The sequence below is a fragment of the Ceratotherium simum genome, chromosome 3 (assembly GCF_057802395.1).
Source record: "Ceratotherium simum simum isolate JZ-2026a chromosome 3, ASM5780239v1, whole genome shotgun sequence".
Lineage (NCBI taxonomy): Eukaryota > Metazoa > Chordata > Mammalia > Perissodactyla > Rhinocerotidae > Ceratotherium > Ceratotherium simum.
The window spans coordinates 70,044,588-70,062,750 of NC_141902.1; the positions used below are offsets into that span (position 1 = coordinate 70,044,588).

Consider the following 18,163-nt stretch of genomic DNA (forward strand, 5'->3'; position numbering starts at 1 on the left):
TATAAGCTTCTTACCAATGGCAGGCCTTAAACCTATGTTTGTCACATAGAATTCATTCTACTCTGAATGATACCTCTGGGATCTTGGTCTCTTCTCTGACTTTAGCAACAAAACTCATCAATCTTATACTCTAAAGTGTTATTTTATATTTATTCAAGAAAATAACTGGTTCACCAGAGAGGCCACTGTCCTTTGAAAATGTCACAAATCCTTTCTGGGCTGCCATTATTTGACAAAATTTCACAATAAAATAAACCGTGAGTACTAGGGAATGGATTACTGAGAGGGTGAAATCAGATTTTCAGACAGTCATTGTTTTGCTTTCCTTTTTGGGTAGTAAATGTGAAATCACCATATTTGCAGATTGATTTGTCCCACCACATACAGATTTATACTCTGTATGCATGCTACATTTATGGAAAAATTTTGAATTATACATTATTATTTATTATCACTGTTTTTGAGCCACTGATCGTTTTCTATAAAATAGGATATAATGCAACACGATAGTAACAACAAGAAAAGGAAAGTAAGCTAATGGAATTAGCTTAAATTATGTGAAGCCTAGCTAAACTCTACACCATCAAGATGTTAGCTAAGACAATAAATTCATTACATGCACAATCCTTAAAAATACAAACATTAAGAATACAATGACACTTCTTGAAAATAATAATTAATCTTATATTTCAAGTTTGTAAAATGTACGCAAAAAATATTATTCCAGTGCTGACCACCTGATAGACCTCAGGGATACTTTTGGTTTTCGAGACACACTTTCAGAAACACGAATCAAGCAAAGTCTTTCAGAAACTACTGGCACAAGCACACCTAGCCCTTACTTTGGGAGCGATTTTTTTTAGAAAGTACCCAACAATTAGACATTTTTCAGGAGGCTGTAAAATTGCATTCAGCAATGGAGATCCTAGAAATTCTACTCTAGCTCTCCATTTATTTATAACAGAGCATCCCAACAGGTCATTTCTAAAGGCACTGCAACTAAAATGAGCTTAAGGAAAAAGGCAGATAGTTTTTATGGAATTTGTATCTCCAGTGCAGACTTCTCCTGCCAGTCTGTTACTGAGCAATGCGCTTGCTCTGCTCATCACGATCTGAGCCAATTAATCACAGTGAGTTAGGGATCGAGAAAGGAAGTTTAATTAGATTAGATTAGTTGGCAAATCAGAAGATGGGTGATTAATGTCTCAAAAAAACCCATTTTCAAGGATTACAGAATCTTGAGGCAGTTGTATAGGGAAACTGGGCAGTGAGGAGGGGGTTCAGGGATGTTGATCTCCAGGCATGACAGGCTCCAGGCATTACATTGTTCCATTCTTCTGTCAGCTGTGATGGATACCTTGTAGGTGTGTTTGCCGCCTGTGGTCAGCCTGTTCCTGGAGAGAAACTCATAGAACAAAGTTTTAATTTATCAAGCTCAGGGAGCACTCGGGGAGTACATATGTAAGAGGAGGCCATAAATCCAGAGAGCATGTGAATTCTTTTAGAGTACCTGCAGAGCAGTGAGCAGTCACACAGAGGAGGGCCTGGGGTATCTGGCGTAATAAGATGGCCTCACTTATGCTCACTTACAAGTCCACACCTGAATCCATTTCCCACTTACCAAAAAAATTCATATTCAAATCATTTAGTGAAACTGCATACAGTAGTCCCCCCTTATCCATGGGGATACATTCCAAGCCCCCCAGGGGATGCCTGAAACTGTGGATAGTACCGAACTCTATATATACTATGTTTTTTCCTACACATACATACCTACGATAAAGTTTAATTTATAAATTAGGCACAGTAAGAGATTAACAACAATAACTAATAATAAAGTAGAACAATTATAACAATATACTGTAATAAAAGTTACTGTAGATCTTTGCAACCTCAGCATATGATGTTTTTTCTTTCCTTATATAAGTCTAGAACTTTCACCTTTTCACTTAAAGGAAGCACTTTATGGCTTCTCTTTGGCATATCTGAATTGTCAGCATCACTTCTCTTGTGCTTTGAGACCATTATTAAGAAAAGTAACGATTGTGAACACAAGCACTGTGATACCACAACAGTCGATCTGATAACCGACAGGCCTACTAAGTGACTACCAGGTGGGTGGCATGTACAGTGTGGATACACTGGACAAAAGGATGACTCATGTCCCACACGGGAAGGCCTGAGATTTCATCACGCTACTCAGAAGGGCTAGCAATTTAAAACTTATGAACTGTTTATTTCTGGAATTTTCCATTTCATATTTTCAGACTGCAGCTGACCACAGGTAACTGAAACCACAAAGTGAAAGCACAGATAAGGGGGAACTACTGTATAGTCTCAAAGAAATGTAAGCTTGCTCCTTAATTTTAGTATGGTGAAGAAGAAAGGAAATAGCACTGCAAAACTAAAAACCTTAACCTGAATACTCAGCACCACTAATTACCTGTTAACTTCCATCCGCCACAATTCTCTAATCTATATGAAATAAGGACATCTTAAAGGCACCACAAACTCAACATGTCCAAAAACAAATTCATGATCTTCCCCAAAATGGTCCCCTGACAGTATTCCCCATCACAATGAGTGGTTCCATCACCTGCCTTAGTTCGACAATTTAAAAACCTAGGAGTCATCTTTCACACCACCTTCTCCCTTATCACATATCCAATCCACCAGGAAACTGTTGACTTTACCTCCTAAATATTTCTCAAATCCATCCATTTCCTACCACCCCCACTGCCAGCATCCTAGCACAAGGTATCTTATCTCTCATCAGGACTAGAGCAAGCCTATGACCCTATGTGGTCTCCACGCAGCTTCTCAGACCCCCTCCAATTGGTTCTCTGTGCAAATACCCAAGCAATCTTTTCAAAATGCAGATCTGCTGTTACCCCCTTGCTTAAAATCCTTCTGTAGCTTTCATTATTTAAGACAGACCAAAATCGATAAGGCCAAATGCTTCTTCTGGTGTGCCTCTCCCCTTTGCTCTCTGCTCCAGCCACACCGACAGCTCAGCTTCTCAAACACACCACACTATTCCCTCCTATAAGAAGTGCTCTTCTTCCCTGTCTGAGATGCTCTCCCTCCCCCTTCACCTATCTAACTCCCACTCATCCTTCAGATTTCAACTCAAGCATCCCTTCTTCAGGAACTCTTCCCTGCCCCAAAGTCTCCATTAGGTTCCTCTGCATAGAACCATGTTGCTTATCTGCGGTGTAATTACACAATCTTGGGTGTATTTGATTAAAGTCTATCTTTTGCACTATGGTGTAAACTAATGGCAGCAGGTACTGTGTTTTATTCATCATTATAACCCCAATTCCTAATAACATACTGGCACATAGTAGGTGCTCAGTTTGTTGAATGAATATATAAATGAATAAATGAGTCAGTACCATCTGACAATTCCCATTTATCTCTAATGATTCAGAATTTTATCACTGGTTGTGAAGCAACAATAACAAGAGCTATACAAATTTGCTGTTAAAGACTATGAGTCACTAGACTCAGCTTCTTGAGGTCAGAGACCTTGTCTTACTCAGATGTGAACATAAAGAGAGGCAACATAACTGGTTAAGAGCTCAGAATTTTAAGCCAGACAGGTTGGGTTCCATCTAACCTCTAATACTTACTGTCTGACCTGAAGGCAAGTTACTTAACTTCTTTGTATATCAGTTTCTTCATCTGTAAAGCTGGTATAAAATAGTACCTACCTCATAAGGTTATTGTGAGGATTAAATAAAATTGTGCCTATAAGTGCCAGCACAAGGTCATTCTTATTTTTCCACAAATGATTGTTAAAGTGATGGTAACTGACAGTCCTCAAAAGGCAAATACACAAAAATAGTGCAATCAAAACAATCATTGCCTGTAGAGCTACTGATTTCTACCTAAAACTTCCCTGATAGCTCAGCAAAGATCATCTCCCTACAGACTACCCTAGGCAATGGAACCTTGCAAAAATACGAAGGAAGAATGTGGCTGTGGCACTGGGCACTCTCAACACAATGCAATGACAGTTCAATAAAAAGCTTTCCTAAAGTCTACATCCTTTAAAGCTAATAATAATAATTAGAATATCAACCTACCAAGAGCACATAAATCATGTATCTCAGAAAAACAAGAGGAACCAAGCAGTGAAGCACACTAAAAATAAGATAAGAAAAAAAAAATGAATGGGGTAATTCTCTGTGGTAGTTAAAAATACAATTAACAAGAGAAAAACTAAATTGAATACCTAACAGGTAGAAAAATGAATAATGGCATTAACACTTTGAAGGATTTAAATTTGGGCTTTACAAATTCAATTTTAATTCTGAGTATTACTCTAGTATTGTCTCAAGTTTAAGGAATTAGGAGAATGACTTACCAAAAAATTTCACTTTCAAGGCATTTAGTGAAACCACATATATTTTCAAAGAAATGTAACCTTGCTCCTTAATTTTAGTGTGGTGAGTAAGAAAGGACACAGAACTGCAAAGCTGAAAAACTTAATTTGAATACTTGGCACCACTAATGAGCTGTTAACCTCTATATGCTACAATTTTCTAATCTACATAAATAAAGATATCTGTTGGCAAAATGTCAATAATTGTTAAAAGTGTATGGCAAGAATTCTTCAATTCATTATACTTGAACATTTTTGTTTATGTTTGAATTTTTCCATTGTAAAACATTAATAAAAAGGATAATTTGTGCTTAGCTGCCTCATTGTTGTGCAGATAAAATGAAATAAAGTACATTATCTTACTATGTCAGGTAGTGTCTAGGTAGTTTAAATTTTTCTATAGTCTTCTCCACTAAATTCAGTATGTAGCCAAAAAAATAGATAACTAAGGATTTTTAAAACCAATTCTAGGAAGATAAGACATGATAGTGTCCTCTATTAGCATTCTCCCTTGAAGAAACATGATTTTCTTATCAAAAAGTGTTGGAAAAAAATCAACCAAGGTGTTCTACAGCTAAATATGAATATTAGCAGTCTTTTGCCAATCCTCAGATAAAGATAAATTAATAGACAACGTCTGCTATTTTAAAGTTCTTGCATAAATTCTTAAATCTTTAGCATCTGCTGCAACCTGGGTATATTACAGCCTAACATGTGGTAAACACTTAAATTCATTCGTTCATTCAACAAATGTTAAGTGGCTGCTTACTGTGCCAGCCTTTGTGCTAGGTGCTGGGCATAAAGCAGACAATTCTGGTGCCTACCTTCCTGGGGTACAAATTTGCATATTTACTTATTTTCATTATATCATAATTACAAAGTTTTATGGCTGTGCAGAGAATACCCCACAATGTGAATGGCATTCCCTGATACTGTAAGGTGCACAACCTGCATATCTGAACACAGTTGCAGCCCTGGAGTCTGACACAGGATTTCTCAGCTCAGCACCGTTGACATTTTGGGCTGGATAATTTTCTGTTGTGGGGGGCTGTCCTATGCACTATACGATGTTTGGCAGCATCCCTGGCTTCTACCCACTATATACATCCTTCCCACAATGTGACAACCAAAAATATCTTCAGACATTGCCAAATGTCCTGGGGGGTAGGGGGCAGTCCAAAACTACCCCTGGTTGAGAACCACCAGTCAAACATTAGTAGCTATTAAGTAGTAGAGATGCAACTAGGACCCAGGTTTTCGTTTTTCTCAAAATATAGCCACGGGCCAGCCACGTGGTGTAGTGGTTAAGTTTGGTGTGCTCTGCTTCAGTGGCCCAGGTTCACAGGTTTGGATCCCTGGCACGGACCTACACCACTCATCAGCCATGCTGTGGCAGTGACTCACATAAAAAATAGAGGAAGACTGGCACAGATGTTAGCTCAGGGCTAGTCTTCCTCAAGCAAAAAAAAAAAAAAAAGGAGGAGGATTGGCAACAGATGTTAGTTCAGCGCAAATGTTCCTCAGCAAAAAAAAAAAAACCAGTCATGCATCACTGGTGCATGAAAGGATAGTTCTGAGAAATGCATTATTAGGCGATTTTATCATTGTGCAAACATCATAGAGTGTACTTACACAAACACAGATGGTATAGCCTACTATACTACACACCTAGGCTATATGGTAGTAACCTTAAGGGACCACCGTCATACATGCAATCCATCGTTTACTGAAACATCATTATGCAGCACATGACTGTAATACTTTAATCACAAAAGTAACGTATGATCATTGTCAAGATTCAAACTAGAAGTACATAGTAATGAGTAAGAATTCTCCCTCTCCTCCTTCCCATCTCCCTTCCTCCAAGGGTAACCACTGTTAAGTTTGATGTGTAGGCATTTTTATACACACACACACACACACACACACACACGAGGAAGAGCAAATACTTTCCTCTTTTTAAGTTCTGTGACCTGCTTTTTTCATTCAATACTATATGTCAGTATGTATCTATCCATCTCCACTCTCTCCTCATAAGCTACAAAGCAGTCTGTTATGGATGTATCATAATTTATTTAAGCTTTCACCACTGATGGGCATTTATATAGTCTTCAATTTTTGGTTATTTCCAACAATGCTACAATGTAAAAACGCTGTAGTTAACATACTTGTACATCTATTTTTCCACACTTATACTAGGATTTCTATAGCACTGACTCTTAGAAATGGAACTGCTGAGTCAAGGGTATACATATACGTTTTAAATTTTGCTAGGTACTGCCAATAGCTTTCCCTTTCTTCTCCACAGGCTGCCACAAGAATGAAAAATACATCTAAAAAAGTTTGTAGAAGTGATCTATATTATATATCCCCAGTTCATAATTCAGGTATTCCTGGAGTAGTTAATCCTCTCCTCTAAGTCTCCTTGTACTTTTAAGTTAACAGAAAGTGACTTCTAGTCCTTTTTTAAAAAATCCTCTTTGCAGCAGTCCTAGGAGAGCTATTTTAAGCAACAGGAAGATAAAATAGTGAACATAATCAACCATTTTGTAAATGAGAAGAAATGTGTGCCATATCCAACATTTTCAAAGTGACAACTATGCTTACCAATCATTATTTTAAGTATTACAGATGAAATGCAGAGGGTTATTTTTTTTCACTCCAGGATTTTCATTATATTTTCTATTGATTTTTATTACAGAATTATAGGATAAAATTTCTCTGTAACTGATATGCTTTAGTAAACCTAATTTAATATCTTGCCCTGACTCCCAGAAAACTTGCAGTCAGAAAATGACCTTAGGCAGTGTTAAATTTAGGTCCAGTCAATAGTTCTCAAGGAGAAGAGACAACTTTCACACTCAAAAAAAAAGTTTAAGCATCATCAGATCAAGTAATGCAGAGTTCACTCTTAATTTGATAAACCTTTCAACAGGCAATAAATATATATTATGAGCTAAGACATTTATAGTGTTACGAATTAAAACACCAAGGGTACATGAAGTTGCCTCAGTTCACTATAGCCTGTATGACTTGGATAAGATTCTAGCAAATTTCCTCCTTACAACTGTCCAATTATGAATGAATACTGAGGACTGAAAAGAAATACGGAAAAGTGAAGACAGCTGCTAGTTGTTAGGATGGTGCTTGTTTTCTTAGTTTCTATTGGTCTTCTGTTGTTTGGGCTATAGTTCATCACAAATTCACTATTTCCATAATTACCATCATCGGATGCTCTTGAGAATTCACCCAATTGATATGAATGGAAAACTGTCTATAAGCTTGCTACTCAAAGTGGGATACTCTGACCAGCAACATCTACATCACATGGGTGCTTGGTAGAAATGCAGGATCTCAGGCCCCACCTCTGACCTACTGAATCAGCGTCTGCATTCTAACAACATCCCCCGGGGGGGTGGTTCTGTGCACATTAAAGCTTGAGAAGCCCTGGCCTACAAGACTTAGAGCAGTGATTCTCAAGGGGTGGGGAAGTGAGGGGAACAATTTTGTCCCCCGTTTTTTTTTTTGCGAGGAAGGTCGGCCCCGAGCTAACATCCGATGCCGATCCTCCTCTTTTTTGCTGAGGAAGATTGGCCCTGAGCTAACATCCATGCCCATCTTCCTCTACTTTATATGGGACACCGCACAGCATGGCATGACAAGCAGTGCGTCGGTGCACGCCAGGGATCCGAACCAGCGAACCCCAGGCCACAGAAGCGGAGTGCGCGCACCCAACCACTTGCGCCACTGGGCCAGCCCCTAAGGCACATTTGACAATATCTGGAGACATTTTTTGGTGGGTGCTACTGGCATCTCGTGGATAGAGGCCAGGGATGCTGCCAAACAACCTACAAGGCACAGGACAGTCTCCCATAAAAAAGAATTATCCAGACCCAAATGTCAGAGGTTGAGAAACCCTGACCCAGAGGAGAAATAGTTTTGCCCAATTCCATACATACATCGGCAATTGTAAAAGAAAAATAAAAATAAAATAAAAAGTTCAGACTGCCCTTTTTATCAGAATTCAAATATCATATTTAATTTCTATTTTTACTGGAAAAGGCTATATTTTATAATTTTACTTTAGAAGAAAAGAGTACGAGGTCACTGAATCACAGTTAGGAGAAACAATATCATGCTTCCCCAAAAGGTAAATAGAACATTTATTTATTTTTTTATTGAAGTATAATTGACATACAATGTCCTATTACTTCCAGGTGTCCATCATAGTGATTCGATATTTATATATACTATGAAATGATCACCACGACGTCTAGTTACCATCTGTTATCATACAAAGTTATTACAATATTATTAACTATATTCCCTATGCTGTACAGTATATCTCCATGACTTATTTATTTTCTAACTGGAAGTTTGTACCTTTTAATCCCCTTCACCTATTTTGCCTACCTCCCAACCCCTCCCTCCTCTAATAACCACCAGTTTGTTTCCTGTATCTATGATTTCGTTACATCTTAATTGTTCATTTGTTTTGTTTTTTATATTCCACATATAAGTGAAATCATACAGTGTTTGTCTTTCTCTATCTGACTTATTTCACTTAGCATAATACACACTAGGTCCATCCATGTTGTCACAAATGGCAAGATTTCATCCTGTTTTATGGCTGAATTATATATGTTATGCTATATAATTATATATATGTTATATAACATGTTATATAATTATATATGTATATATACGTGTGTGTGTATATATACATAGATATATACACACACACACCACATCTTCTTTATCCATTTATCTATCGATGGGCACTTATGTTGCTTCCATATCTTGGCTATTGCAAATAATGCTGCAATGAACATAGGGGTGCATATATCTCTTCTAATTAGTGTTTTTGTTTTTTTCAGATAAATACCCAGAAGTGGAACTGCTGGATCATATGGTAGTTCTATTTTTAATTTTTTGAGGAACCTCCATACTTTTTTTTATTAGTGGCTACACCAATTTCCAACACACAGTGTACAAAGATTCCCTTTTCTCCACATCCTCACCAACACTTGTTTTTTTTTTTTTTTTTGATAATAGCCATTCTGACAGTTGTTAGGTGATATCTCATTGTGGTTTTGATTTGCATTTTCCTGATGATTAGCGATGTTGAGCATCTTTTCATGTGCCTGTTGGCCATCTCTCTCTCTTCTTTGGAAAAATGTCTATTCAAATCCTCTGCCCATTTTTTCAATTGGGTTCCTTTTTATATTAAGCTGTGTAACTTTATATATTTTGGATATTAACCCCTTATCAGAGGCATGATTTGCAAATATCGTCTCCCATTCAGTAGGTTGCCTTTCTGTTTCGTTGATGCTTTCCTTCACTGTGCAATGGCTTTTTTAGTTTGATGCAGTCCCACTTGTTTATTTTTGCTTTTGTTGTCCTTGCCTGAGGAGACTGGTCCAAAAAAATATTGCTAAGACTAATGTCAAAGAGTTGACTCCCTACGTTTTCTTCTAGGAGTTTTATGGTTTTAGGTCTTACATTCAAGTCTTTAATCTGTTTTGAATTTATTTTTGTATATGGTGTAAGATAGTGGTCCAGCTTTCCCAACACCACTTATTGAAGAGAATGTCTTTTCCCCATTGTATATTCTTGCCTCCTTTGTCATAGTTTAACTGACCATATACGTGTGGGTTTATTTCTGGATTCTCTATTCTATTCCACTGATCAATTTGTCTGTTTTCGTGCCAGTACCACACTGTTTTGATTACTAGAGCTTTGTGGTATAGTTTGAAATCAGGGAGCATGATGCCTCCAGCTTGTTCTTCTTTCTCAAGATTGCTTTGGCTATTTGGGGTCTTTTGTGGTTCCATACAAATCTTAGGATTGTTTGTTCCTCTTCTGTGAAAAATGCCATTGGTATTTTGATAGAGATTCCATTCAATCTGTAGAGTGCTTTGGGTAGTATGGACATTTTAATAATATTAATTCTTCCAATCCATGAGCATGGAATGTCTTTCCATTTATTTGCGTCATCTTCAATTTCTTTCATCAATGTCTTATAGTTTTCAGAGGACAGGTCTTTCACCTCCTTGGTTAAACTTACTCCTAGGTATTTTATTCTTCTTGATGTAACTGTAAATGGGATTGTTTTCTTAATTTCTCTTTCTCATAGCTCATTATTAGTTATTAGTCTTCCAATACTATGTTGAATAAAAGTGGTGAGAGTGAGCATCCTAGTCCTGTTCCTGAACTTAGAGGAAAAGCTTTCAGCTTTTCATCATTGAGTATGACGTTAGCTGTGGGTTTATCATATATGGCCTTTATTATGTTGAGGTACATTCCTTCTATACCCACTTTGTTGAGAGGGAAACAGAACATTTAAATTAAAACTTTAGTTACAGAGCAAAAAAAGGATCATTAAAAATAATCTCATATCCTATCGTCATTATAAAACTATACCTATGCTATTCTGGAGAGCATATTTCTAAAGAAACAATTTGTGAACTTTTTTCTTTTTTTTTTTTTTTTTAACATTTTATTTATTTATTTTCCCCCCAAAGCCCCAACAGATAGTTGTATGTCATAGCTGCACATCCTTCTAGTTGCTGTATGTGGGACGCGGCCTCAGCATGGCCAGAGATGCAGTGTGTTGGTGCGCGCCCGGGACCCACACCCGGGCCGCCAGCGTGGAGCGCGCGCACTTAACCGCTAAGCCATGGGGCCGGCCCCTGTAAACCTTTTTCAAAAATTACTCCAATATTTACCAACTCTCATTAGACATGTTTATTTAATATTAAACTTAAAATTACATCTGAAAAAATTTAATTCCAATTCTTAGGGGAAAAGGATAATGCTATTAGAAGAAAAATGTTCTGTATTGAAATTACTGTACTAAAAATTCATATCCTAATTATAAAAAATTACTTGCTAAATCCAATTTGAAAATCTTTCAAAGTTCCATTGGTAGGTTACTGTATCAGGAGTATACAGTACACAAATAAAACCCTACCTTCCAGGTGCTGGCTCACAGAGCATACTTAGTATTTGCAAGGAAACCAAAATAATTTTTAATTTTAAATTAAATTGTGTAAAATGTTTACCTAAGGACTTGAGGTACCTAGATACTCTTTGGGATGTAATCATAACGAAAGTAGAGATGACAGCCACTATGTGTGTTCTGTTAGCTTCTAAAAATGTTAATGAAAATGACTAAAGGTGAAAAGAAAAAAATCTTTCATAGCTCTCATTTTCTATGAAATAATTATCTTATTTCCCTTTGAAACAAAACTCAGCACTACATATACTAAATATAACGTTTCAACCATTTAAAATGTCACACAACTACACAGCTAAGAAATATAACCAATGACTATCTAATTTCCATAAATCACTGTCCCAATCATGGTTAAGTCAGCTTAAAAGGCCTGTATTATCTTAATGTACTAGTTAATTATCTATTCTTTAATAAAGACAAAATTGCCTCTTGAGCCACTTTTCACAGTTCTGTGATCTTCCATCAGCCAAATAAGTATGGCTGCTGGCAGACTAGACATTTTCTTTTCCTGGGGATTGGCTCACAGAAAACCTGAGGAAGAGTTATTAGTAAGACTCTAAGATGAATATGAAAACAATAAAATGTAAATATAAAAGTAATTATGATTGAAAGGACCTAAAAACCATCTACTGGCACCCTCTCATTTTAAAGAGGGAGAAATAAAGGATCAGCAGGGTCAAGCAATATGCTCCAGGAAACACAGCAAGTCAGTGGCAAGTCTTCTGACTCCAGACAGTACTTTCAGCCACTCTACATTCAAAGGCAGTTATACACAAAAGCACATCAACATTTAGGAGCAAGGGTGCAATTCCATCGCCCATTCAATGTCGCTTTGTTCTTCAAACGATCACTTACTAAGCACACAGGGAATCTTGGGATTTTAGAGCTGGAGGGAGGAACCTTTAATGATCCCTCATCTTACAGATGAGGAAACTAATATCCAGAGAGATATTACTTTTCCATTCATTCATCCACAAACATTTACTGGACTCCTACAATAAGCTAGGTCTTAGAGACAACAAAAATAAACAGGACGAGATCACAGTTCTTAAGGAGCTCACATGGGACAAAGAGAAAAGAAAATACAAATGTAATACAACGAGATGGGTATCATAAGAGAGGTATTCACTAAGTAGAATGGGGGCAGAAAGAAGGAATTAATCAGCTCTGATTGTTTGGATATAACACTCAACACCATGCATGAACAGATGACTATTTACACTATTTAATGTTCGGCTACCATGTTTTATACTGAAACAGATGAAAAAAGTTCCCCTTTCACCAAAAGGGAACTACTGTTTTCTAGAGTATCAGGCACAGCACCTGGCATTTCATACATGTTACTTAATTCTGAAAACGACTCAGAGGTAAGCAGTATCATCCTCCTTTTTCCAAAGAAGAAAGACCGCTGAGACAGGCTTGTCCAAGTCAAGATACAACAGTGTCATAATTTGAACCCAGGTTTGTCTGGCTCCAAAATCGCATTCCTTTCTCTCTGTTAATATGACTCTCTCTGCACAGGATTCTCTTTATTTGTTTAAATCACTCCTCCACATTATTTCTCTTCAGTCTACATTAAGCAATACATCCTGCAATAAATAATTCTCATATTCAAGATTATTACTTTCTAGATCAGAAATCATAGCTTAAAACCCTTAAGGAAGAAACAAGAAAAGGTTCTTACATCCAAATAATGTTTTCTCTTTTTAAGAAACTCAAGACAAAACCTGAAATACTGATGTAGCGAACTTCGGCTTTTATCTCTTGCTTAGAGGATTCTTACCTTCTCTACGTCTAGATCACGCCAGAGGTCCTCCATAAATGGTAGTATTTTTCCTCAAGGTTGAGAGGACTGACTCTTTTTGAAATTTGCTAAAGCACTTGAAATTTGAAGAAGTACTAAGCATTTTTCTTTTGTTGTTTCTATTCCTGTCCAAAACATCTTGACATACAGTAGGCTGGGGAAAAAAAGCTCTGCTCTAAGGAGTTAATGAGGAATTTAGGATGCAAACGATTGACCCGGCAGCCAGGGAAGTCGGCTGCCTAGCATTCTATAACTCACACATTTCATCTTCGGGCAAAGGAAAGATTTTCCAACGCTGCGGGGGGAGGAAGGGAGCAAGGGGCCGCAGACCAAGTCTCAACCCTAGTATTAAACCCAAAGCGCCTCCACACCCGCCCGTGAGTAAAGTAACAAGGTGGGAAGCCCAGCTGAAACCACGAAGGAAAGCCCTGCTCAAGAACAATGGCATCTTTTATTGAAAAAGTCGTATCGAAGTATATCCTAAGTCACCCAGCGGTGTCCAGCGACGCGCGTCATGGAACAAAAAACAAAGTGGCCTTTTCTCTGCATTTAAATGAACATATCTGGGCTTGTAAACTGAAACCTCACTCCAAGCCCCCAGGAGGGAAAAAATAACCGCAGCAAGGTTGTCCGCGCGGGCGGGAGCCTCGCGGCTCTCCGGGCACCGGCGTGTGGCTGCCCCGGCCGCCCCGCGCCCCTCGACCGCCCGCGCCGTCCAGGCTCACCTCCGGGCGCGCCGCGCCCCGCGACCAGCTGAAGAAGGAGGAGGAGGCGGAGCGGGCGCGACGCGAGGAAGAGGACCGGGGGCCCGGACCCCCGCGCCGCCATCGTCCCGGACCCGCGCGGGAACGCAGGGAGCCGCCTCGAGACGGCCGCGCGGGGAACACGGACTCGAGGAGGACGGAGAGGGGAGTGCGGGTCGGAGCCAAGAGACAGCAGAGGGTGCAGAGCGGCCGCTCAGCGCCTCAGCTCCCGCCGGGGCAGTCACCTCAACTCAGCGCACTTCGGCGCGCTCAGCGCGCAGGGGCAGGCTCGCTGCGCCTGGCCCCGCCCCGCTGGCCTCTGGCCCCGCCCTGTCTTCTCATAGCCCCGCCTCTGTTCCCCGGCCCGCCTTTAGTCCCACCCCGTCTGCCTCTAGCTCCGCCTTTTCCACACCTGGCCCCGCCCCACCACCCTGGCCACGCCTCCAGGCCCGACTTCAGGCGGGCGCAGCCCTGGGGCTCAGAGCCAGGAAGCCGAAGGCCCGAGGCTAGCATTGCAGGCCATCCTGCCTCTAGCCACCGGGTGACCTTGAGCAAGGCACTGCCTACCTGTGATAACTACCATTAATTAATATCTGCTCTGTGCCCAGAACCAAGAGGCTAGCCAAGCGGACAGACGGCTCCCAGCAGACAGAAAAATAGCAAACGTAGAGAAAGTTATTCCGAGTTGTGATAAGAGCTGCAAAGGAAGCAAGCGGGGGAGGCTGAAACATGCTAACGGTGGGAGAGTGCTTGTTCCCAGGCTCCTCCTTGCGGCGCTGGGGCCAGGAAGGTACCAGTCGCAGCCTGCCTACTTCATGGGGCTGTTGTGGGGGCAAAGTGACCCCCAACAGGAGACCTGTGTTGTGGACCGGCGAGGCGACCCTGGGCAAGTCACCCTCCCTCTCTGAGCCTGTTTCTTCATCCTTAAAACGAGGCGGATAAACCAGAGGACTTGGAAGGTCCAGCTCTGACGCTTGCTCAAGCCATCTACAGAAACGATACGCGATTGTCTCAAATGTGGGCAGTGCCCTCTGTTACCATCAATTAACATTTGTAAATATTAGTGACTCCATCTGCCACAGACACTTAGCAACTCCGATGGTGATTGATGCTGACTGCTGGAATCCCGTCTCAAATCCCGCTAGCCCCTATATTTCATCCCTTCTGTTCATAATTGATTATAAAGCTTCATTTGGCTGAAGAGATTCAGGCGAATTATCTTTAAACTTCAGTGGCAGAGCGTTTCACTGATTCTTCACAGAAAGCTTTACGGAGTGATACCTCTAAGACTCCTTGTGAGCAGAAATTTCACTCCAAGCTCCAGACACAGTAAATATGTTTAAAAACAAAACCTGGTTGCAAAGAATCTAAAGGTAAAATTTAGTTAAGACATTTTTCCTAGGTGTAAGTACAACTAGGAAAATGGAAACAATATCAAATGAAACTAGTCTTGCTTAAGCCAGACTTAAAGAAAGGGGCCGTGGAAAAGGGCCCCTATCATAAGACGATAACCGGGTTAGTGATTAATTACACTTTTGCACAGGGAGGAAAGAAAGTACATATTGTCCCTTCACTGTAAATTTCTATTTTGCTCTAAAGAATTTACGGGGCATATAGACACTTATGCAATTCATCCTGACAGTGTTGGGAGAAAGTAAAGCATTTTTACAGCTAGGGGATTTCAAAGAGAGTGGTTGAATAGCAGTTGATGGTCACAGTACCTGTCAGTGGCAAAACTAGAATTAAACGCTTGTTGGCTCAGCCACAGTGAGCATAATTGGAGCTCCTAGATCTCCCCTTGAGTGGGATATCAACAACCATGAGAACAATGGTTATTTACATAATCTGTGAAAAACACGACCAGTTGTTACTGTTTTTAAGTGAAAGGCAAAGTGTGTAATTTGTTGGGCACTTTAAAATCCAAGCAAATAATTATAGAATATAATGTATGCATCTTGGATGGTTTTTTCTAGGATACACCAATTACTCTCAGTTGCTGGATGTGGTGGCTGCACCTGACTCTGATAACGGGCATCTTCACACTGCTAGGAGACACTGGCTGATCAAATGACAATGAAAACTGCTGCTGTTGCTGCAGCCATCATCTACCCAGGTCCCCTAAAGTAACATCTATGTACCAACTCTCTGAGATTTGACCAAAGGGGCTGTCATACAGTCTTGACAGTGCACCCGCATCCGAGACAGCACATTTTCCTCTGAAGATTATGGAATTTTTATTACACTTTCCTGTATTCACGCATCCTTACTCCTTCTCCCCTCCCCTCAATATCCAAACCCACCCTTTCTTCAAGATCCATTTAAAATGCCACTTGCCCCGTGAAGCGTAGCCTGATTCCCCCAGCAGCCACACCCATCTCCCTTCTCTGAACTCCCAGAACACTTTAATTTCATTTCTCTCACAGCACTTATCACTTTCTATCTTTTTGTCTATTTCTCTACAAATCTTATGTTCTCTACTAGATAATGAGCTCCTAGGCCTAGAGTCTCGGTCTTACTCATCTTTGTAATACCCACGTGCCAGTCAGTGCCATGCCATAGAAAGTGGAATTTAATAAGTATCATATTAACCTTGCTAAGCAGTGGGAGATTATAAGGATCTAAGCACTTTTTAATATACTAGCTCGTTTAATCTCAAGCAGTATGACAAGGGTGGTACTTCTATTACCCTTGTTTTGTTTTGACCTCCCCTTCTCAGTTCTCTTGGCAGGTTCCTCCCCTTCTACTCAGACTCTGTGTGTTGAGAATTCTACTGGTTCAAATCTGGGATCTATTCTCTTGTCTCTGTACACTCCCTGCTCTGTGATCTTATCCATTTCCTGGGCTTTTAACATCTTCCACGTACTAACAATGACCAGATTCACACTCAGGTGCTGATCTCACCTCTGAGCTCCAGTATATAACTGTGTACATGACGTCATCTTCACTTGGACATGTCACTTACGTATGTCCCAAACCATTTTGTGTTCTTAGTCTTCCCATCTCAATCAATGGTACACCATCCAACTAATTACTCAAGCTAAAAACCTGGAAGTCATCTTTGCTTCCTCCCTCTGTTTCACCCACCAAGTCTAATTCAACTTTAAGTGCTATTTACCTTGAATATGTCTTGAATCCATATCCTATCCCTCCTCTCCTTTCCTAGTATAGTCAAGTCCATGCTTATTTCTAGCTTAGACTCCTGCCCTGTGCTCTCTAGCACATTCTGCAGACAGACAGGAGTGATCATCCTAAAATGGACACCAAGTCCCAAGTCCTTGCCAGGATGCTTAGAGTGGCCCCTGCTACCCTCACTAACACCACGCCACACCCCTCCCCCTTGCACACTGCCTTCCAGCTGCACTGGCCCCTTTTCAGTCCCAGGAACCGCCAGAAGGGTCCTGCCCAAGGGCCTTCACATAAGCTGCTCCCCCTGCCTACCCTATTCTCTTCCCACCCCTCCTCCTCCTCTGCTTTGCCTAATTCCTATTCCTCCTTCAAGAGTGACCTTAATTGTCACCTCTTGAGAGTCAAACCAACCTATATAAGGTGGGTCCTCCATTCTCTCTGCCTGTTACTCTCTATCACTGCCCCCATCCTCTCCCCCCACCACGTTTGTCACAATTTTTAATTACATACCTTTCAGTGTGTCTGATTCCATCTGTAGAAAACTGGCTCCAGATGGACAGCAGCTGTGTGTATGTTATTCACCAATGAATGCCCAGTATATTGAATGCAGGGTAGATGCTCAAAATGTTTGTTGAATGAATAAATGAATGTTAAGTAGTTTGCCCAAGATCTCAGAGCTAGTGAGCAAGAAAATGGTGAGCAAGGATTCAAAACCAGGGGGCCTGACTTCAAAGACTTAACCATTCTCCAAACTAAACTTGATGTCTTTCTTTAGGCCCCATCCCTAATCTTTAAAATGGTGCCTTAAAACCTGCCTGGCAGGAGATGAAACTTGTAAAGCGCTGAGCACAGGGCCTAAGTGTTCAATAGGGGGCAGCTATTATTATTTGTGTGGCAATTATTCTCTGATGTGCTTTTGCACTCATGAAACCTTAAGCAAAGGGTAGTTGGTGCTTTGGAGTTAAAAGAGAGTGTATTCGAAGGGAATTAGGAGGCCAAATAAATAGCAGGAATCAAAAATAAACACTGTCATCTGCAAGTGGTATGACCTAATGAGTTGTCTTTCATATCTATGTTGTTGACTT

At 40.2% G+C, this 18,163-nt stretch overlaps 1 protein-coding gene across 2 annotated transcripts in view; it reads right to left on the reverse strand.

Moving 5' to 3' along the window:
• Positions 1-14,213, reverse strand: part of CHRNA5 (cholinergic receptor nicotinic alpha 5 subunit) — a 48,564-nt gene extending 34,351 nt beyond the window's left edge. The window contains exon 1 of one of the 2 annotated variants that reach the window (XM_087428765.1): positions 13,935-14,213. In XM_087428765.1, coding sequence (XP_087284891.1) covers positions 13,935-14,037 — 103 coding nt within the window. In that variant the 5' untranslated portion in view covers positions 14,038-14,213. Of the gene's footprint in view, positions 1-13,188; positions 13,823-13,934 lie in introns of those variants that run through there. The other variant, XM_004421861.3, reaches the window with a different exon arrangement.
• Positions 14,214-18,163: the final 3,950 nt, after the last annotated feature.